The 24,871-nt window shown below is 36.9% G+C and overlaps 1 protein-coding gene across 1 annotated transcript in view; it reads right to left on the bottom strand.

Annotated features, from left to right (window-relative positions):
- Positions 1–6,696: 6,696 nt before the first annotated feature.
- The window catches only part of LOC140229206 (CCR4-NOT transcription complex subunit 2-like), a 164,838-nt gene continuing 146,663 nt past the window's right edge, over positions 6,697–24,871 (bottom strand). The window contains exons 13-15 of the mRNA XM_072309475.1: positions 19,977–20,088; positions 19,311–19,411; positions 6,697–7,683 (exon numbers count right to left, since the gene is read on the bottom strand). Coding sequence (XP_072165576.1) covers positions 7,443–7,683; positions 19,311–19,411; positions 19,977–20,088 — 454 coding nt within the window. The 3' untranslated portion in view covers positions 6,697–7,442. The remainder of the gene's footprint in view (positions 7,684–19,310; positions 19,412–19,976; positions 20,089–24,871) is intronic.

A 24,871-nucleotide genomic window follows, 5' to 3' on the forward strand; every position in this document is an offset into this window, starting at 1 on the left:
TTTCAAAGTCAGGATCCGGGTGCTGCAGTTCAAATCAAATCCTGTTATTTTCTATTTCAGAGTTGTCATCCACATTTCCAGTAAGCACAAATGATTCACGAACGTTCCAATATAATCTTCAGTCTTCTGCTAGGATTAGGATTTAACTTGGTACAGCTTTTAAAAAGACATACCCCTCAAATAATCTAAAATCTCAAGACCTAATATTGTATACTTTTTAAGTTATGCTTAGTTGTTTCAAAGCTTCAAAGTAATCAAATCAAGCCTTTTTCGAATGGTTTACTTTGAAGTATGAGCTGGAGCGTATAAATGACAAGAACTATTTTGAATATTTCTAGTAAACATTAGACCCTAAAATTTTGTCAGGTGGTAGATTGATACATGGACTTTCAGAAAATACCTAAAACAAGAGACCCGCGGGTCTAGCGCTCACCTGAGTATCGCAAGTTCACCTTTCACGCAGTCACTAATCTAAATTATTCACAGCTCTACCAAAATTTGACCAGGCATTCTCAAGTAGAAGATGAAAATGTACAATAAGGGCCCACATTTTTTAAGATTCCTTAATTTGGGGGGAGTGGGGCCCCCTGGGGCCCTCTGGGTGGGGTATGGTGCTCATTTTGATAAATTGAGATCCTGACCCCCTAGGGATGCTACTTGCCAAGTTTGACAAAAATCCATCATGAGGTTTTCACAAAGATGAAAATATACATTTCAGGCCCCCATTTGGACCTTCCCAACCCCACCCCCCCCCCACCCCTGCCCCCAAGAGGGGCACCCCTGGATCTCCTATGAACAAACTTGAAACTACAGTCATTAATGTACTCACTCATAGTATTATCTTAGCTCTATAACTTCTGATTCTAGAGAAGATTTTTAAAGATTCCTTCATTTTGGGGGTCGCAATAGCTCACTTGAGCCTTTGGCTCAGGTGAGCTAACAAAAAATGGACTCTTCCACCCCAACCCGGCTATTTCAGCTGTTTATGTGAAAAGTCCCATTGCGACTTATTGGTCGTTTTGAGGTGATGGGTCACATATATATACAGTATGTGTACATACATATATATACATGTATGTATGCATGTAAAGTCATCAAAAGCACCACACATAGTAAGCAATGTAGCAAACACAGTTTTGAAGTAATGAAGGTTTATCTTCAAAGTGTTTTTCTCGTTTTTATTTGACCAGACATCTGTTCATTACATCAGCCGGGTATTAAGTTACTTAACAAATAAAACATGTATACAAATAATGTACATACAAACTTTTTCATGCTTGATATGGACAAACACAGAGCAGACAAAAGAAGTTATATGAAAATAAAGAAATAAAATGCAATAAAAAAAGAAACCTTTTCATTTATTGGTGTCACTCTTTGCCACATGAAAAACCAATGTCTGTCAGGGTCAATCTCCATTTGGTTTTACATGTCTTGAATTCATTAAAAAGAAATCAATGTTAACATGACCGAAGCTGTGATGTATACAGGTAAGGCCAAAACATTAACATGATGTAGTAAATATCCACCCCACATTATCTGTTGCCTGTCAAAACTCTGGTATCATTCTCATCTCGCATTATTTCCTTACCTAGTACAGTGTATTACTTGTGTATTACGCAATACCTTTTTCTTTACATTCATATTACCTTTCCAGTACTAACAGTTGGATTGAGTTCGAGCAAAGTTGCAGAGTCTGATTTTAAAGCTACACAACATTCTTCTAAAGAAGCTTTCATTTATGCTTAAGTTATAGTGTGAAATGAATGAGGGACATGGAAGGATTCATGGAACCTTCTACAAGAATGAATTCAAGACAGAGAAAAGGTCAAGAGATTCAATATGGATCAATCTGCAGATTACAAACCATATCGTCACTGGGTTGACAAGATTTTATCACTTGTATCTGAAATTTTGGTGAAAATTGTTTTTTCTATTTAATTGTCAGATAATCACTTACGTGATGTCCTATCCAAATCCTAGCTGTCTTACACCCAAAATGAAGCCACCATGGCATATCAATGGTAAGGAAATTCCATTTGCTACAGAGCTTTGGATGCCACCTTTTTTTCCACTCTTCTGAACATCTGACATGCTTAAAATATTAAGTTGCCCCAACAGCAATATATCATTTACAGAAAAAGGGTTACCCATGTGCAAAGGAAACATACTGTGTCATTCCTCTATTCAGAACAGCATTATAACAAATCAAATTAAAATACCAGTATCATATCATTGGAAATGAATCCAACAGAGCAGATAATTGCCTTCTGTGAAAAGCCTACCATCCAATGGAGGAATGTTATATTTTCTGAAGGCATACAGACACTTGGAAATATCAGCACTGCCAAGCATATTTGGTTTCATGATTAAAAAAATACCCACAAAAAACAAAACCCGAAACAAACTGTATCAGGACACTCTATCCCACAAGGAAAGATATTGAAGCCATATGTCTGACAAATATCTGAAGTCACTGCTCCATTAGCTTTGCATGTGACGTGTGTTCATGTTTTCTTGAGGATACACAATGGCTTCTCCTTATTGACTTTCATGAAGCCGTGAAACATTGACAGCCTTTTCCCCCTTTCTGTACATTTTTCACTGCACGTAAGTCAATTCATCTTCAGATCATCCAGGTTGCAATCAATTGATTCCTAGATGTAGTTTGAGGGATTGTGTGCCACATGTAACAAAACTTATTTAACAAATGCAAACAGATAAAACTTTTATTTCTCAGATGAATATTTTGGACAAGGATAACTGCACTAATAATCATTGAAACTTAACAGTGTCATGTTGTAAATCAAGTTTTTAGAGATTCATGGCATTACATTATGAGACCTACTTTCGGACATTTCAACATATTCTTAGTGATTGAGAATCTCACATATCCAAGGCGACTTGATTATATATCTATGATGCTTGCATGGCAAATAAAAATACTTATCTTAAGCAACCCCCATACACACAGCTAGAGTTCCTTTCAATCTGTAGCATGTAAATTCTATTCTGTATCCATACTGTACCACTGTTTATCTTTTACTAAGTATAAAGCACATTTCACAATATGCAATGATTCCATATACTGTATACTAAATGATGCCTCTCGCACAAGGATGAAAGACAATGCCTATGTCTCCTGCCGTTGCCAGAGCCCCACGACATGATATGATGTATTTTGGTTATAAAATAACACTGAAACACAAACACTTCATATTTGGAAGGATGGGACAGAGTGATTTTTGCAGAAATACAGCATGAAAAGGTAATTCTAAGGTACTCGAGCCAAACTCTGACCGTACATAGGAGCATACAAAATGGAGGTAAGTAAATGAAAGTGTGTTCATGGAATACATCGGAGTCAATGATTTTCAATGATGCAAAACCTACTCCATAGAGGATCCGTGACATGACACCCCCTGTGGTACAAAAATATGTCACCAATATTAAAGACAAACATAATTCCTTACATGCTTCTTAGAGTTTGATGAGTATCATACTCATGTAGGATCTCATGCAGGCATTGTGAGACAAATATTATAATACAGAAGACATTGAGTGAGGAACTGTGTAGAATCTTGGTGCTTTTACTGCCATGACTTGTTCTCAGTCATAGTCTGATGTGTCATTCATATGTGTTTAGCTTCAGAAATGATACCTCATCTCTCTCATCTCTCAGCTTTTATTCCACACTCCTTGGCCAATAAGTCTAATAAGACTAGGATAGAAATGTGCCTAACTGATATATATATATATATATATATATATACTAGGTGTTACAAAAACATTTCCCACTTTTGATCCTTAATAGTTCCAAAACTATACGTCAGATAACACTGATCATTGATATGAGTAATAGCTGAAGAGTGTACAATTTTGTTGGAGGTAATTTGAATATGAGAGCATGAATCAGCTTCATTAAATTCATGATTAATTTCAAAGTTAAGTTCCAGATTTTGGTCAAATTTGAACCCTCTGTACAAAATTGAACTTTACACAAGGACCAGTGATGTGTATGTAAGTATGTGCTTACAATGACCCTGAACAATAGACATGGATACCACCTGTTCAGAGCTCTGCTGCAAGGCAAATGGATGCTTTATTAATTATTCATGTGGATTGCCCTGGGCACTGCTAGTCTGAATTCATGTTAAAGGGTAAAATGCATGCACATGAAAAAAAAATCACATGTTTCCATGTGCTTGCAAACACTACATCTCAGGATGAATAAAGACTAGTTGTGACAGTGGAATTTTTTTATAAATATGTAATAGAGCATTCCAATCCTGGCCATTGTTCAGGACCATTGTCAGGGTTTTAACCACACACTGCCATACAAACCAATTGACCCCTGTGCAAAATTAAAATTTTGTACAGGGGTTGAAAACAGTGCAAAATCTCACAGAGGGTTGAAAACATTGCAAAATCTCAAACCTCACTTGAAAATAAATTGTGAATTTAATTAAACTGATTTATGGTACCATTTTTAAATTACCAACAAAATTGCACACTATTCAGCTATTGCTCACATCTATGTCAGTGGTATCTGATATATCATTTTGAACTATGAAGGATCAAAAGTGGGAAATGTTTTTTGTAACACCTAGTATATATATATATATATATATATATATATATCCAGGGATGATATTGAGGTTTGATGAAAAAAATCAGAAATCAACATTTTCAGGTGATTTTGATACATGGAAAAAGCAAAATATGTGCAGACCTTAGAGAAAAGAAAATCTGAAATCAGATTTAAATCTACAGAATATCATGCCTGATATATGATAATTCAACTGAGATGAAAATAACAGCCATCTATCACCTGGATAACAACATTCCCCTCATGATAATTTTTGACTGGATACCCTACAAATTTCCACAACACTGACATGTTCTTCAAAAATTCTCAAGTAGAGGTGTTCATAAAACAGCAATTCATTTTGCTCAAGTATATGTAGACCTAAAATGTACTACTCAGTAAATAAATCTGACTGCCCCCATCCCATGTAACAATAGCTGTACTTATCTGTATGGAATGGTGATACCTGTGATCACACAAGAGCCCTTGTAATTGAGGAATCTGAATTAGTAAAAAAAAACCAGATATATGCCCCAAAGTCTCACAGGAAATGGTGTCACTGTTAGGCAGTGAGCAATACTCGACCTGACAGTGTTTGATCACTATCTCATCTGTCAGGATTGGGGAATTTGCTGAACACACAAGATAAATTGATCTACTGTAAGAGTGGTTTCTTTCGCGTACAGATACTTTCACGGTTTCCATCGATGCCGACTTTTTCGCGTGTGTTTAAATTCGCAGTCAGCAAAATCGGTGAATTCACAGTCGGCAAAAACTCAACTATAATCCAATTATTCTTTTATTTATTAAAATTAAATAGAAATTAAAATGAAATGCAGGCTTACCTAAAATCCTGTCTCTTGAGTACTTTATAACATGCTTGTACCTACATTGCGCGTATCGCTGTGTGTGTGTTGACCATCAATACACTCAATGCGTGGAATCTTCGTGTGTGCATGTGCGCAATAGTGTTGTAAAAAATGACGAGTTCAAAACATTTTTGTGTGACATTAAATTTGCGGTTCAACCTCAAAGCGCGAAGATAAAACCACCACGAAAGAAACCACTTTTACAGTACATACAAAGAGATGATAAATTAAAGAATTTAACACAAGATTCCAAAAGTATAAAGCTTCCAGGAATACTGTATTGTACACAAAGCTAATCCTTGTGAGGACTTATATCTACCAGTCAAGGACTTTCTGTCTTGCCATGTAATGTTGATGCATTTCTATATTTAACCAGGTTTTTCAATATTTCTCCATATGCACACAAAACATTTTTTTTCCCTGTCCCAACTTTCATAACTGCAGTCATATAAGAATAGACAAAAGTTTTTGCAGGATTAACCCTTAAGGGGCCGGGCTTTTTTGGCTATGCTCAGACCGGGGGGGGGACGGATTCCGCCCCCCCCCTGAGATCTCGGCCATCGGTGGTGCGATCGCGATGAAATTTTGCATGCGTGAGACCCGCGTCATAATCTACAAGATTGTGTTATAAGATTTTTTGAAACAATCAATTTCTAATTTTAATTAATTAATTATGCAAATTAAGCTCAAGGTGATATTTTAGCTTAATTAAAAGCATTGAGAGTCTAATTTTTGATCTGAAAATCTGTTTTAGCATATTCAACAATTGTACATCACAAAAACTTCCAAAACTCATTTCAATTCTTATATATTTTATTGTTTTCAGAATTTCTCATGTATTTCTTTGTTTTTCAACTTTTGTTTTTTCTTTGTTTTTTTCATTGGAAATTGTCACTGACCACTTTTCTACCATAATTAGCACAAAATTAATCAATGAAAGTGATTAATTGTAAAAATAATCAGGTTTTTATGCCTTTCATGACAGAGCACTGTTTTCCATAGGAAATGTACACAAAATCACAAAATTGTGCCCGTTTTGGAGCAACATTCCGTTACAAAAATGGGCGTGGCTTCGCAAAAGTATGCGCGGACGTTGCAAATTTGGTCTCAAAAGTTGCGCGAGACTTGAACGAAGAAAGTCCAGAAGCCTCGCGATGAGGCCTTCTCGCGTTACAGAATTATAGCGCGAAACGTCGAGGGGGGGGGGGCGGATTCCCCCCCCCCGGCCCTTTTAGGGTTAAGTTTTAGATATTTTCCTTATTTAATTTGCCTCTATGAAAGACAGGTCACTAAAACCAGCTAAGAGGAAGTACTTTACAGGAATGAAGGAAATACAGTGGCTGAATTCTGTGATGTCAGTCAAGTTAGCCATCACTCATATTTAGTTTGTGTTTGCTCTCATCACCTTTAAGATCCACTGGACAGTCTCTCTTTCACTTTCTATTTTGGTTGTGTCCATAAACAGCACACATGTATAAGGGACAAAAAGAAAATGCTTGTATTGACATACAAACAACATACATGACAACAGTATCCATAGCAAAATTCTGAAACATGCAGACATTTGTTATGTCTTCTCTCTCTAACCTTATTTTACATATCAATACCTTCCAATAAGCTGAAATCCTCCCACTGGCTACTGTTTTTACAGATTACCACTTAACATTTGGTAAATCCCCTGAGGATCTAGGAGCTTTTTCTTCTTAGCTTTGCTTAAGAGGGCTCATAATGATCGTTTGCTTATTGACATGAAACAGTCCCTGGAACCCCATAGCCCCTTAATTAACAAAGTCATCATGGTCAACCCTACATTTATCTGTAGACCAAGCTCCTGACAACAAAACAAATCAAAAAAAAAAAAAAAAAAAAGAAAAGAAGAGAAAGAAGAAGCAAAATTACCCCTAGAACAGGGTGGTGGGGGGAAAACAAAAATCCAACAGCCATGAAGTAATACATGAGACAATGGGGAGATGCTGTGTAGCTAGCTACTTCTGGAATGCAGGATTTGTTGAGGTGTTGTGATGGAAGGATGCTGGCAAATGAGGGCGCTCTTCCAACTTCTCATAATCCAAGTGAAAATCTTTAGCCATCTTGCACCAGCGATTGTAGTCAAAGTAGTAGTAAACTCCCCTCTCGTAGGTGCTTGTCTTAACTTGTGGTTCCATGCCAGGACCTCTGGTGATCCACACCCTCTCATCCTTATGGTATCTCCAATCACGATTATACCTGCAGCAATTGCATGGACATTCAAATCACATCAAATACAGAATTTTGAGTAAAAAACAAGACAGATTCTGTATATTTTTATTTCATTTTCTACCCAGGTATAACAAGTAATATGGACAGGTAAGGAGCAGTAAAGAAATTAGTTGATAACTAAGTTTGCCACACGATTCAATACATAAATAGCTGTCAACATCCTATGTGCAGACAAAGACCTGCAAAAGGTATCTAACCCATTGATATACTTGACTTGCTGTCACCACTGCTTCATATTTCACATCTTTGTGTCACAATTCATTTTTCTCTTTTGTTGCACATTTGAATAACAAATTTGTGTATAATGCACATACATGTACACTTTATCATGAAAAGTAGTATGGGAAATCATAAATGTTTACAATGACTACATAAATATATTCATGCATTTTCTTCAGAATTAAATTTGTCAGTGATGACAAATTTGTCCGTCTGATCACGGCGTCTCGTCTTGCTCGCGCGCGATACGTTGTAGTATACCCTCGCGCCCACAATGCAAGAAGTAGAACACAAATATGCACTTGTATGGAAACAATGTCAAAGATGGCAGATGACAGAACTAGTGACCTGGAAAATCTCACGAAATTCCTCCTTACGCGAGGGTGTATTGTGCACAAAAATCCCATTAACAAATAGGTGCCCAGTGTGTGCCCAGAAATATCCTACTCAGTATCGACTGCTGAAGCACCAGGATGAGGAGGGACACAAACTGAAAAAAGGCAGACCAAGCAAGAACTGAACACAGTGAAAATAATGCGAAAAAAACTAGAATTATCACTGAAGGTGATTAATTCCCCCGCTCCTAGTGTTGCTTTATAGTATGTGATGTCATGAGGGCAATGACGTTAATACCAAGTTTGTGTTGTCGAATTGGAAACAGAATAATTTAATTTACCGTACAATTACAGAGTTGACACTGAGTATAAAACTTACAGCAAATGGAAACATGCTTTCCCCCAGCATCACTTCACTAAAGACCATCATACAACCAAATTTGACCTTCATAGCTTGAATGGTTTATTTTGATACAAAAATGAGTGGTTACCATGGCAACACATTTTTCTTAAACTAACACATTGGTGTCTTGCAAAACTACACTTCTAGATCATGATACATACTAAATTTGACTTTAATTGCTTGAATGATGGAAAAGTTATTTGATCTGCAAGGTTTTGGTGAAATTGTGGTTACCATGGCAATGGTTTGTGTGACCAAACACAAAAATTAATGTGTTCCACATCTATACCTCAGGGCCATAATGCCTACCAAATTTGGTTTCAATTGCTTGAAAACTGTGGAAGAAGTTCACTCCACAGGATTAAAAAAAAAAAAAAAATGCGGTTACCATTGCAACGCATTGTCCGATATAAATACCGAGGACATTTTGCAAAACTACACTTAATGAGCATCATACACACCAAATATCACCTTCATAGATTAAATGGTTCAATTTGATACAAAAATGAGTGGTTACCATGGCAACACATTTTTCTTATATTAACACATTGGTGTCTTGCATAACTACACCTCCCGATCATCATACATACTAAATTTGACCTTAATCGCTTGAATGATGTGGAAGTTATTCAATCCACAAGGTTTGGGTAAAGTTATGGTTACCATGGCAATGTTTTGTCCGACAAACACAAAAATTATGTGTTCCACATCTATGCCTCAAGGCCATAATGCCTACCAAATTTTATTTCAATTGCTTCAAAACTGTGGAAGTTGTTCACTCAAGATTTCGAAGAAAACATGCGGTTACCATGGCAACACTTTGTCAAGTACAAACACAAAGAGTGTCTTACATAACTACACCTATAGATCATCATAGATACCAATTTTGAAATTGATTGATTAAATACTATGGAAGTTATTCAATCCACAAGGTTTGGGTAAAATTATGGTTACCATGGCAATGCATTGTCCAACAAACACAAAAAACATGTCTTGCACATCTATACCTCAATATCATCATTCACCCTAAGTTTCATTTAAATTGCTTCAAAACTGTAGGAGTGCGCGATGCAAGATTTTGCAACAGACCGACCGACCGCCCGCCCGCCCGCCTGCCCGCCCAACATCACGGTGATTCCTATATACCCCCTTGTGTGGCAGGGGTATAAAAATCAGCATTTTTCTTTGTACACTTTAATGGGGGAGGGGGTCTTGAAAAGTGTATGGTTTGTACATTTGCGAAAATGTTGATAATTGTGAACGACCCCTAAGTGACTGTGTGGAGTACAAGCTTTTTTTCTTTTGTTTGCAAAGGTTTCATTTAACATCAGTTATCTCCAGTTTCCTGTGCCCTGTACCAAAATCATTAATCAGCCAGCTATCGCTGCCACTAAGGTCTGAACAGTGCACAAGAATATTGAATGACTGAGCATGATCGTACATACTCCAGAAAGATTCTAGAGGTTGGATTTTCATCATGCTGATGTAGAAAAAATGGGTTAGTGTGCAGCCCTGCCTTAATCATGTACAGTCAAACCTGCCTTAGTGGCCACTGAAAAATCCCCCCCCCGAGAGAAAAGCCCTGTTCAACTGTCTTCACCTCTTCCCTCTTCACCTGTCTAACGCGGCCAGCCGCCACAGATTTTGTTTCCCGCGGTAGATTTTAACCTGTCTATAGCGGCCACAGACCCGATGGAGCCGTAGCCGAGCCGATAAGACAGCGTGTTTTTCTGCTTTCTAGCCATGCCAGTCATTCATGGGCAACGTTCAGTGATTACCATCGCTGCATTCATCACTCATTCAGTCATAATAATGCACTAGTGTTAATCGTCTTCACGACTGTACACATGCTACTGGGCAACAATTTCATAAGTACTGGCACTGTTCAATACATTAAACACATACATGTACAAGTACTTAAAGATGTATACAACTTGTACATGTAGGCAATGCACACAAAGTTGGATAACCTGTCTATATCGGTCACCTGTCTATAACGGCTACTTTTTCCGTCTCCCTTGGGTGGCCGCTATAGACAGGTTTGACTGTAGTTAGAAATACCTGGAACTGCCTGACATGAATTAACATTTGCTTGCACAATTATGAAGAAATGAAAATAAAAGAAAATACATGTAATGCTTTTTAAATTCTCAATCTCATAGGTATTGGGGGAAAATCGCCAAGATTACATGAACTGCATGTCAGGATCGACTAAGTTGTGTTGGTATTCTGAAACCACAGTAAAAAGTGTGCAGCTCTCTTACGACGAATTACACGCATTTCCAAGAATTTACTTTCCATTGCTGATGGTTTTAACGACCTTTAACAGATTATTATTTTTTTTTCAGATAGGAAAAGCGTTAGAAATCCGAATGCATTTAACGTTTTTGCTTTTCATTTTCTAATGCTTATTGACGCTTTCAACATATTCTATTGGCAGTTGAGATTACAACTTCAAAAGCGTAGGGAATTATTAACAATTTCAACAGAATCTATGTCATGCATGAATGCTTTCAAAGAACAAATTCACCTACTAGCCCTCGACGCTTATAATGAATTCAACAAGAATGTGTTGTGTGGCAACTCTTAAATGAAATTCTGTTGGCGTGTTTTTTCATGAACAGAATTTCATTATTTCCGTTTGACGTTTCCATTATTGCATACTTTACATAGGAACTTGACTACATGATCATACTTTTGGTCCTAACATTACTTCCTTTTTCATGGAAATGAGAGTCCAAATTGAGGTTTGCCTCAGGAAGGGTGTAATTGCTTTTAGATTAATTACACCATACTTTAATAGTACTGCTTCGATTTTTACCTGTTCCCTTTTTACACAATGAGGACGGACTGATTTTGCTACACTTGCCTGAGTATACTCAAGACTTGTTCTAAATGGGTTAAAGATGTGTCGATCACAGGCAACCAATGTCCGGTTACCCCCCTGCGTCACCTAACAATTCAAGTTTATTTCCACAAATTCAGTTAAAAAAAAAAAAAACATAGAGAGACTATCAATCAAAATATACATATACAAGCCAAAATTATTTCAGGTAAGTACATAGTCATAATTAAAAAGTGTGTGATGGAGATTGACATAACAATTTGAGTATTTAATGGTGTTGGAAATCAGCAGTAGGCCATTGGCCTTTCGAGGCTGATCCCATTAATAAATTTACAATGTTAAAGCTGTACGATATTGTATCATTGATCGCAAAATCACATAAAAAGAAACCAAAAAAACATATGTTTAAAGGATGTGTACAGTTCTGGTCTAGGTGAGGATTTAGCTTTTAACATTTTGCGAGATATTCAGAAACCACTCTATGAGATGTCAAGGAGCATGCAATTTAAGGGGTATCAAAAGTTTATTTGATGAAAATCGGTTTTGAAATGGCTGAGATATCCAAAAACAAGTGAAACATAGAGATCCTAAGAAAAGGCGTGGCCTGTCGCCTTTTATTATTATCACTTTTTTGGCTATCTCAGCCATTTGAAAACCAATTTTCATCAAATAAACGTTGAATCCTTCTTAGAATTACATGCTCTTTCATATTTTATAAGAGGTTTCTCACTATCTCACTTAGGAATGTTCAAAACATGAATCCCCACCTCAACCAGTTGTACAGTCCCTTTAAGGACAAGAAAAGACCATCAAAAAAAAAAAAAGGGACCCAGACGTACCATAAACAACTATAGGGGAGTGGGACAGATGGACAAAATTATTAAATTAAATGTAATTAAAATGAAACAATTTGTGTATACAATATTCTGTAAAAATCTGTTAAGGGCAAGCAAGTTTATACATGTCATAGCAATACTGAATACCAAAGGAATACTGTACAATCACGAATCTTAACCTCAACCAGCCTCAGCACATGCCCCCAGCAGCCGCGCCCGCTCCCACTGGTCTAAACCCAGAAGCAGGCTTTCAAGCAGGATAATGTATAAAAGTAGGAATAAAGTAGGAACAAAATCTCTAAAAAAGTAGGAAAAAGTAGGACATGAAAGGGAAAAAGTAGGGCATTAAAGAAAAAAAGTAGGAATGAATCAGGACATGCGCAGGCTTTTTGGAGTAGTTTTCGTCGATACTCACCAGAACTCTTGATGTTACATGTAAATCTTAATTTGTACTCACAACCCTGCTGCCTCAGCCTCACTTTTGCTCCTGGGAGAGCCTGAAAAATACAACAAAGGCAGACGTTTGTTAGAAAAATGTCAGGAAACAAACACAAATGCATGTTCAACTGTACAGTCAATATGAATCTTGATCACTTATTACAATAGAAAAGACATAATTTTGTGATTGACATGAACACCTACCATATATGTGATCCTGCATCGCAACACCAACAAAAAGTTGCCAAACATGGATTTTAATTAAGAGCAGATTCTGAAAGAGCAAACTTAAATATGAAAAATGATGTATAACTCGATTCAAATGGACTCTCCAAACCTATCCTTATATTGGAATGAAAGCACACACTCCAGAAAATGTGAACTGAGAAAAGGGGCTCCAGAATGTTAACCACTGGAGCTACAACAATGAAGAGATTATCAGATTAAGCTGCGCATGCTTTATTAACACATTCTGTAGGTGATCAATGCCAACTTTCAAAGCAGAAGCATCGTCCTTTCTAAAGTTATTAGAGTTAAAAGTTAAAAGTATGGACAGGGTTTTTAAGAAATGAAAAGATGACTCTATGAGAAACACCTGTGACCTAATCACACTATTCTACCAAAAAGTGTTCCAGAAAAAAAAAAAAACCTGCTAAAAAACACAATTTCCTTTTTGTTTTATGATCCTACACTTTAGTATAATATTATAGAAGAAGACTTGCTCTTTCAGAAAATATGAAAAACTCAAGATTGGCGGGATTGGCCCATATCATCTATTTTCAGTCCTAATACAAAATCAGTGCATGCAACCTTTTGTTGGTTTTGTGATGGACGGTCACATATCATCCCACAAAATATGACATAAACATTCCATGATGTGTAAGTTATACAGTATTACACCTATGCCAAAGGTATGTTATACACTTCCATAATTAAAAGATGGCATCTTTTATCTACATTCATTTGAATGTTTTGAAGTTGTGAAGATATGTGTTTCATTCCAAAATGTAAAAAAGATTGGAAATAAGGATATTTGACAAAAGCAACTTAAAAAACATGACACTTTTATCTACTTTCATTTGAAGTTATTCAAGTGATGCTTACAACAACTTAGTATGCTTTCAGGTTCCAGCTGAATGACCATGAGATAAGCAATATACTTACTTTCCAAAAGACTTTCAATTTCAAATACATGTAAGCACTTAACATGTGTTCAAACATTTCAAAATAACAGGATAATTTAAACTACTTATATGTAGTGCTCAGTATCAGTCTCTGAGACCATGTGTTATCATATTACATTTCTAGCAAGACATGCATGAAGAATGGGTTGTCTCATGACAGTGAGGCCTTACGAAGTGAAATTATATCTTTCCAAGAGACTTTCAATTTCAAATACATGTAAGCACTTAACATGTGTTCAAACATTTCAAAATAACAGGATAATTTAAACTACTTATATGTAGTGCTCAGTATCAGTCTCTGAGAGCATGTGTTATCATATTACATTTCTAGCAAGACATGCATGAAGAATGGGTTGTCTCATGACAGTGAGGCCTTACGAAGTGAAATTATATCTTTCCAAGAGACTTTCAATTTCAAATACATGTAAGCACTTAACATGTGTTCAAACATTTCAAAATAACAGGATAATTTAAACTACTTATATGTAGTGCTCGGTATTAGTCTCTGAGAGCACGTGTTATCATATTACATTTCTAGCAAGACATGCATGAAAAATGGGTTGTCTCATGACAGTGAGGCCTTACGAAGTGAAATTATATCTACCAATGAATTGACATCTTTATTTTGCAAATCCTGACCCACTACAAATCTACACACTCAGATACTGTGAGTTTATGGCAGTGTCCACAACTGAATTTCCAGTGATATAGATTATCTTCATAATCATATGATATAGATGGAAACACAAGGCAAGCTCAATTTGAAACACTTAAACCACTAGAACACAAAACAGCCACAGAGAGAGAGAAAAAAAGTAAATACTTTACATTTCAGCATTAGAGAAATGTAGTATTCTTGCATGTAGAGTAACATAAGACTGTAATATAACCAAATGACTCCACTTTACAAGATGTGAGGAGCATACATGTACATCTGCTTTTTGTTTCTCACTCACTGTAGTCTTACCGACTTTATAGGTAGCAAAAAATGACTCTATTTTTTGATAATTTTCTGTAGATAACAAATAAATAAGTTTTCATTTCTTTGGTGTTCTGTTGATGCTAGATTCCATCAATATTCTTGAATCAACTTACATTTGTTAATTTAGAAAGAGTTGTAGAAAATAATCATTCTGTACTTTCCAATGACTTACTACTGTTTGCAATATTTGCCACATTTACTGGACATAGTTAATAGTTCTTTACATTCAACTTTTTTTCAGCTCATCATGACCCTTTTTGTTGAATACACATACAGCTATTTGACCTTTTCAAGAAGATTCTCCATTTTGCAATTATTCCAGCCACTTTTAAGTTCATTCAATATTCTTGAAATCAAACTTCTTCATATCTTTTGAGAATATTACATCCTTCCGCCTTTGAAATTTTACATGGTTGAGACTCTGCTTTTCATTCTCCAGATATTTTGCTGGCTCAGTATTTCAGCATGTTAATCTTATAAACTACTCTTTGCAAGATCTGGAGAATAAATAAACAGTGACTGTCATTATCATTTTAGTCCTTGCTAGCTTCTCTGATTTCTCTGGTTGTTTGAGTACAAATACACTCTAGGAGATCTGTATATTTACCATGCAGTTCCCATTCCCCCCCCCCTTAAATACAGTGTATTTGTGCCCTTTCAATTTTGATACTCTCCATTGTTCTGTTGGTTTTCACCTTCAACTTAAAGTTTTGTATGTTGACACAATTGGCATACACATCCATCCATTCACTTTTTTTCTTCTTTAAAGGACAAGTTCACCTTCATTAACATAAGGATTGAGAGAATGTAGCAACATTAGTAGAACACATCATTGAAAGTTTGAGGAAAATTGGACAATCCGTTCAAAAGTTATGAATGTTTGAAGTTTTTGTGCAGTCACCGCTGGATGAGAAGACTACTGCAGTGTATGATGTCACATGTGTACAACAATATAAGGAAAATATAAAGAGAATTTCACAAAATTTTATTTTTTGAAAAAAAGTACTCATTCCCTTGACTTGTTACTGACATATGTTATGGGTAATATTATTCCCATTGCATTTAGAAAGGGGCAAGTCAGGTGCTCTTTTATTATGTGAAAATAAGTGAAAATATGTTGAATTTTCTTTATATTTTCTTTATACTGTTGTACTCATATGACATCACGAGCCTTAGTAGTCTCCTCATCCAGCGGTTCCAACACAAAAATTTTAAATTGTCCAATTTCCTCAAACTTTCACTGATGTGTTCTACTAACATTGCAGCATTCTCTCAATCCTTATGTTTATGAAGGTGAACTTGTCCTTTAAGAAGTTTCCCTGTCTCACATTTTACCAAGACTCTTTCAGACGGTTCAATATTTTTGATATGTCACTTCAAATGACTCATCACACTTTGACCACTTTCATTACGAGATTTCTGTTCTACCATTTTCTCATATCTTGTTCAAACTAGCTGGGTAATAAAAAGATGTTCAGCCTTAACTAAAATTTGCAAGATCTGTGGAATAAAAAGACATCATGGCTTCTAATTTTACTGCAACTTGTTTCCTCCAAACTTAACAAACTGTTCTTGGCGGTTCAACTTAAAACATCCACACACTTGCTCTTATTTGTGGAATATGCATTCATTATCTTTCCTAAATGTTAGGGTTTTTCTCAGGTAATGCTTTAGATGGCTTTTCTCTCTACATATTCCTGATAGTTTGTAAGTGTCATCAGGAAGTGAACTTCAACGTCTCATGGTTTAAACTTCAATCAATCTTTAAACGTTACTGAAATATTATTTTTGTGTTTGTTTTCTGTGAAGTTCTTCCATTTCCTACTTTCTTTTAAGTTCTTCGAGGTAATGTATGTCTTACCTATGATGCAATTCAACCTCTTAAACAATACTTGTAAGATGTATACATTACAAACTATCAACTTTTAAGATTGTCCATAAAGAGGTTTCTGCTCTATTAGTCTTTATCTTTCACGATGGCTAAGTAATTACTGTTGTTCTCACTCCTTGTTAACAATTTGTGGAATCTGTTAATTAAAAATTTCTTCTTGTTCATCTGATTTTTCAGCAACTAACTTTCCTCAGCTGTTTACCTTCAGATGAATTAAGGTTTCTAGTAGTCATATCTACATGTACCACCTGCCCATGATTCAAATAGATATCACAAGTCATATGCCTCATGTTAAAGGTCCAGTTTACCTTTGGGAGCAGTGCTTTTGATTTAGCCTCAGTAATATGCAAGTTTCATGCAAATGGGTCCCTACTAATCCATGCTTTCTTGGGAATAACTCATCCTCACATCAACCAGATCGAGTTTCTGTGGTGAAAAGCTTACTTTTATATTAAGTTTTTCATATTGTAATCATTGTTAATTATTATCAAAACATATATTACTGAAGGATTTCAGGCAAATGGGATCTGAAGGTGTCATTTCTTGTTTTGACATGACCTTTACGATTTACGTAGTAAACCATATTTTAGCAAAGGAAATTTCTGTTTTCTGAGGATTTGCATGCCAGCACATGCATTAGACATGATATGCTTGAACTCTACATTCATTAAAACTGGCTGTAGGCAGCATTTTTCCCTCAGTTGTATTCTTTGGAAGTCACATGTCAAATTCTACTTTTAAGTATATGGCAAGCTTACCTGGTAATTTTGAGCGATGATGAGAGCTGGTTGAGCACTGCTCTAAGTCCTAGGCTGCAATATCAGAGGGATCAATCACATCTGCACAGGAGCAAAAGCTGAGGCTGGCAGCAGTCTTGTGGTTGATTGGTCTGTGTTATCCCTCTTTCATACTGAAGAGGCTCTCCCCACCAGTAAGAATCTGCAACTAGAGTCTACTTATCATTTCTGAATATAAAATATTCAAGTACCGGGTAGCCTTGCACATTTTTTTTTTTTTTTTGCGGGATTTTTCACCAAAAAAGTAGGAAAATGTAGGAAAAAGTAGGATTTTGAGCAAAAAAGTAGGAAAAGTAGGGACAGCAGTAAAAAAGTAGGAAAAAGTAGGAAAAGTAGGGCCACTTGAAAGCCTGCAGAAGGTACAAGCATGCAACACCTGCGTGAGACGAAGAAGTGCAACGCGACACCTCCAAGGGCTGTCGACCGTATCGGGAGTAGCCCCTTGCAGAGGCAGCCCGTCTTAAAGTGAGGAGTTTCATATCTCGTTTTGTCATGTATAGTAGCCTTTATTACCTGTGTAGGTGGAGTACCTAATCATCGCAAAAAAAGCTATGTGTCTTGAGACAGCACTGGCGACTTTCTAGGGTCTGTAGCAAAAGTGTTTTGAACCCGATTTTTTGTGCTTTGAACTACTGCATATTCAAAGTACAGAAGGGGAGAAAATGTTGATTCATCATTAATGAAAATAATGAGCACAAGAGTATTGATGGCACGATGCCTATATCTGTGCTGATTAAGGAACGTTCAGCTACTCGGGAAAAGACGTATTGTGCAACTTCAGCTACACACTCCAAGCAGTATTGTCTTGGGATTACATCTTCTCAGCTAACAGGGCGCATGCTGTCTATTGTTTGCTTCAAATATGGCGAAGTCCACGGCTCTCTTCAGTAGAAACAATAACGTCCAAGTTTATGATCGACCATGCTTTGTAACTTGCGCTTGGGCATATGAACGACTTCAGTGAAATACGTCAACACCAGCCAGAGCTTCAAGCAGTTGCTAGGAGGGTGGACCTTAAGAACTCGCCACCCAAAGCCCTCGCAACAAAAATAGACAAGCCAAAAAAGATGCCTACAAATGATTAAATATATAACATTTATCTGGTAAACATGACACCTTGAAATATGAGCTGGTGGTTGACCACACCCTATAATTTCCAATCAGCCAGAATAGAAAAAGAAAAAGGCACATTTTTATCAGTAACTCAATGACAATCTGACTTATATTTGGTTTTGGTGCCAGCCACTTGCATAATTTGGGTCGTGTCCAGAGGTATTTGGCACAAGCACCTCGGTATATCTGGCTTGCTTCGCTCAATAGATTTTTTGTCTTGATATTGACTCTACAGACTCTAACAGCACCAGGGCCGTCGACAAGTGTCTACTTGGGGCGTAGATGGGCTAATTAGATTTTGAGCAAAATCACTCAAGGAGAAAAGGTCAATAGTCAAGCTCATGTGTCATATTTGGTTATCCCATTGAGGATGAGTCCCGAGTATACTCAGGGAGGCGTCTATGACAAATGTGCATTGCAGTAAAATCAGCGGGTTCAGCCATGTCATAACCTCACCTATGAATGTTCAAAGGTAGTAATAACTTGGCAGAAAGGAGAATAGACTAAACAGGAAACTATGATCATAAGGATGCATTTAATTATCTACTCACAGTTCTGCTGCTGCAGCCAGCTGTAGGACATCACCACCATGAGTATAGTACAGATGGAACAGGAGATCCTCTCCATACCGTGAGAGTTTGATTGGTGCAAGCTTGTGTAGATACAAAGAAAAGAAACAGCAGCCATGTCAAAGCCTTACAAGTTATCAGAAGCTTGAAATGGATGCTACACATGAATTAGCATACAGTAACATGACACATTCTCTGATGGAAAAACCAGGTAATTTTCACTACTTTTAGTGCTTGGCTCATCATGAATACAGCTACATACAATGCAGATGCACAGTGCTCACCAAATAATTGGGAACCACTTTAACGGGAACCCGACTAAGTGCAACAAAATTTATTATGTGAGACAAGTGGAAATATGTTGAATTTTCTTTATATTTTCTTTATATCATTGTACGTTGTCTTCTCATCCAGCAGTGACTGAGTAAAAACTTCAAAATTCCTAACTTTTGATAGGATTGTCCAATTTTCCTCCAACTTTGCTGCATTCACTCAATCCACATGTCTATGAAGGTGGACTTGTCCTTTAACAATACTCTCTCTGAAAAAAAAAAAATCCCTTATAGTATGATTACTATTAAAAATAATCATCATTATCACTATATCATCATTATCACAATTATGATTATTAACAATAGCATACTGTACCTTGTCTCGTATGTGGAGGTTGGTGAGGTACTCCTGTGGCACATGGAAGTCCACATCTTGTGGTCTACTTGGCCCATCTGCCCATGGAGACTGGAACGTACTGCAGAGATTCCTGAATATGTGTGAAATCAAGTAGTGATTTTTCATTAAGATCTTTGATCTGCATTTCTGGATATGATGTGACCATGCATCACAAAACCCAACAAAAAGTCGCATAAACTGATTTTGTGTCAAGACTCAAAATGGGCGAGATGGGTCAACCTTGCCAATCTTGCGTTTTTTATATTTTCTGAAAGAGCAAGACTTCATCTACATTATGGTAAGGTTTGAGATCATGAAATTCCCAGGAAATTGTGTTTTTAGCATTTTTTGAGAACAATTTCTTTTGTAGAAAAGTGTGATTAGGTGTGTCTTAGAGTCTCCTTTTCATTTCCTAAAATCCCTTTACACACTCTTCACCTTCACCTCTAAAAACTTTTGAAAGGATGATGCTATTGCTTTGAAAGTTGATACTAGTCATGGGTAGAATGTGCTAGTACAGCATGATCAATTTCAGCTTAATCTGTTAATCCCTTCACTGTTTATGCTGCAGAGTTTGATATCCTGTTTTTTGTCCCATTCATTGCACAAGTAGCATGGCATGGTAAGATTACAAACAGTGCTTGCATAGACCATATACTTTAGAGCCCTTTTTTTCTCAGTAAACACTTTCTAGAGTATGTGTTTTCATTTCAAGATTTAAATTAGGAGAGTCCATTTAAATTGAGTTATACACCGTTTTAAAATTTAAAGTCTGCTCTTTCAGAATCTGTCCTTAACTGAAAATAATTGTCTGGGGACCATTGGCTTTGTGGTACAGGGCCACATATCATCGGCTAAGAATGAGAAGGGCGTTCAGTCAGTTTTTGCACTTCCGAGATATTTGCGTTTGAAGTTTTGGAGCCTTTTAAACAGATGACAAAAATATGAAAATCCCAGTTCTTTTTGTTCTGTTAAAGGTTGGTGATTGTTTAGATGTTTTTCGACTTGATATCAAAACAAGGCAAGTGCCAAATTGTGTCTCGCCCATTTGCGTACAAGGAATTAATATTTTTTATAACTCCCAGAAGTTAATTGACCTGCTTATGACCTTTGACCTTGTGGTGACCTTCAGCACCCCAAGGGACATTTACCATCCAAGTTTGGTCACAAACGGACAAAGGGATCAAAAGTAATGAGCCATAATCGAAACGTGCCATAAAAACATAACATTGGGCCCTACAAATTTGTTGACCCCTTTCTGTGACCTTTGACCTTGTGATGACCTTTAACTCCCCAAGGGACATCTACCATCTAAGTTTGGTCACAAACGGACATAGGGATCAAAAGTTATGAGCCACAATCAAAACGCGCCCTAAAAACATAACATTGGGCCCTAAAAGTTTGTTGACCCCTGTCTGTGACCTTTGACCTTGTGACGACCTTCACCTCCCCAAGGGACATCTTCCATCCAAGTTTGGTCACAAATGGACAAAGGGATCAAAAGTTATGAGCCATAAACGAAATGCGAACTAAAAACTTAACATTGGGCCCTAAATGTTCGTTGACCCGTCTGTGACCTTTGACCTTGTGGTTACCTTCAACTTCCCAAGAGACATCTACCATCACCCAAGTTTGATTGCCATTGTAGCAACATGTGCTGAGTTACGTGTGATAAGAGAGTCTTGCAAGTAAACTTTAACGTATGACCTCAAATGACCTTTGACCTTATCATGTGACCTCTTACGGCACAATAACATGAAGGTACCCCCAGTGCATCCATCACCCAAGTTTGATTGCCATTGTAGCAACATGTGTCGAGTTACGTGTGATAAGAGAGTCTCGCAAGTAAACTTTAACGTATGACCTCAAATGACCTTTGACCTTATCCTGTGACCTCCAACGGCACCATAACATGAAGGTACCCCCAGTGCATCTATGACCCAAGTTAGGTTGTAATCCAAGCAACTTATGTGAAGTTATTTGTCAAAAGAGAGTCTTGCAGGTAAACTTTAACATAGAAAAGAGAGTCTTGCACATACTCTTTAATATATGACCTCATATGACCTTTGACATCATCACATGACCTCCAACAACACCATAACATGAAGATACCCCTAGTGCTTCTATCACCCAAGTTTGGCTGCCATTGCTGTAACAGTTGCCAAGTTATGCATCATAAGAGAGTCTTGCAGGTAAACTTTTAACATTTGTGACGGACGACGGACGGACGACGGACGGACGACATTTGGATCCCTTAGTCTTGCCTTCTCTTCCGGTGGGCGAGACAAAAATTAGAGATAATTGTTACTTTACGCTTGTTCTGCTAAAGGTTGGTGATTGTTAAGATGTTTTTCTACGTGATATCAAAAAAATTAGAGATAATTGTCACTTCATGCTTACGTAATACAGGAAACTAAGATTAGCGCCCTTATCACTTTCACAAAATGTAGCACGCGCAAGGGCGCTAAGTGGCTACGCGCGCTTAGTGCCCTTGTCACTACGAGAAAACTAGCTATTGTTTTGCTGACAGGGCGTTAAAGGGTGTGTACAGTTCTGGTCGAGGATTTCGCTTTTAACGTTTTGCGAGATATTCAGAAACCTCTCTATGAGATGTCAAAGAGCATGCAGTTCTAAGGGTATCAAAAGTTTATTTGATGAAAATCGGTTTTGAAATGGCCGAGATATCCAAAAACAAGGTGAAACAAAGAGATCCTAATAAAGTTGTGGCATGTCGCCTTTTATTATTAGCAGTTTTTTTGATATCTCAGCCATTTGAAAACCAATTTTCATCAAATAAACATTAAATCCTTAAAATTACATGCTCTTTCATATTTCATAAGAGACTTTTCATTATCTCACTTTAGGAATGTTCAAAACATGAATCCCCACCTCAACCAGTACTGTACAGTCCCTTTAACAAGTAGCCTAACTTGTTTTGTGTATACAAAGAGTATTTTTTTCGCTCTGAATTCTTGCATTGTGAACTTTGTGCAAAGGAAGCTACATTCCTCATGTGAGATTATGTCACACCATAGGTATTCAGTATGCGTATCTCTGAAACATCAATTACATGCATCTCTATGCCATTGTTCTATGTATAAGGTCAATGGTTTTACTTTGTGTTTTTGATTTTCTCCGCTCCAATTTTATTCCGTCACTTAATAAGAAAAATAGCATGTTTGTTACAATTTGAACATTTTACTTTGTGTTTTTGATTTTCTCCGCTCCAATTTTATTCCGTCACTTAATAAGAAAAATAGCATGTTTGTTACAATTTGAACATTTTACTTTAATATAGTTGAAGATATACTGTTTTTGCAATCAGTGGGCTTTTCAAACTGTAACAATGACACCAAAAAAGTGTTAGAAGGAACACTTGAACTTCTACTTGTACACTCATGCTCCGTGCAGCGGAGATGCACTCTATCGGAAGTGTTAATTCCTTTGACAAAAGAGGTCATGCAACATTCCTCAATAAAAAAACAAAACAAAAACAACAACTACAAACAAACAAACCAACATTGAAGAACAGAATGCAGTAGTTTGATGCCCCTTTCAATATTTTCGGCAAAATCATTTAGTGTGCAAAGGACAAAGATAGGCGAGGAAAAATACTATTAAACAGGCAGACTATGGTATCATTTCCTTTACATTATAGTTTTAAACCCAGAAAATGAATTTGTGCACAAATATTCGCAAAATTGTTAAATCTTTTCTTGAAAATAAGATACTAATATTTGTTCTTCAGATTTAAAAAACTGATAGGATTTGCTTCCTACATATATATAACTACAAGATTCATTTTTTTTTTTTTTCAATGTGGCTCGATGGGTATAAAAATACAGTTCGACCTCAATTATCCGGCCTCCTTTTATCCGGAAATCTCTATTATCCGGACGCGTTCACGCAGTGAAGGACTTTTTTTTTTCATCCAAAAATTGAGAAAAAACAGTGACTTTCATGGATCTATTTCACTAATTTCATAAGATGTGCATGATAGGTTTCTCAATATGTAATGAGGTAAAACATGTATGATTTTCACATAAAGATATACTTTATTTTTGTGAAGAAGGGACTACAATTTTGCGCAGGCTAGCATAGATTATACACCACCGTTGCGGGGTACGCTACCTGCCTAGCTGCCAGTGCACTGGGACGGTAGCTTGGACGGCAGCTATATACATGTACATTAACATTGTGTCTCCCATATCCGGCCAATTCGCTTATCCGAATGAGCGCCGGTCCCGACATGGCCGAATAATCGAGGTCGAACTGTAGAATATAAATTTCTCTCACTGCTACACAGTCGTGCCCAAAATCTCTTAACCCGTTGAGGATGGGTTGATTTTGCTACAACACGCATTTCCCATAGAAGCTTGCCCGAGTACACTCGGGACTTGTCCTCAACGGGTTTATAATCACTGCAAGGGACCAAAACATTCACAAGCATTCATGCATTCCAGCATCAATCTTTCTTGTTTCTTTTCCACTAATCTTGCACACAGAATGCATAAATGAGAGACAACTGCTGGACTCCAAAACCATACATCCTCACACGACATGAGATTAATCCACAATGTTCATTCCTCATAACCACCTCTTATTTTCCCTAAGCTCGGCATTTGTGACCCTGCATCACAAAACGAACAAAAAGTCACCAGATATGGATTTTTAGCTAAGAGCAGATTCTGAAAGAGCAGACTCTAAGCTTTAAAATGATGTATAACTCAACTCAAATAGACTCCCCTAACCTATCTAAATACTGGAAAGAAAGCAAACACTCTGGAAAAGTGTGAACTGAGAAAAGAGGCTCTGAAGTATAGGGTCTATTCAAGTGTTAAATCTTTACCTAGCCACGCTAGCTGTGTGATGAA

Source organism: Diadema setosum, chromosome 5 (genome assembly GCF_964275005.1).
Source record: "Diadema setosum chromosome 5, eeDiaSeto1, whole genome shotgun sequence".
NCBI lineage: Eukaryota > Metazoa > Echinodermata > Echinoidea > Diadematoida > Diadematidae > Diadema > Diadema setosum.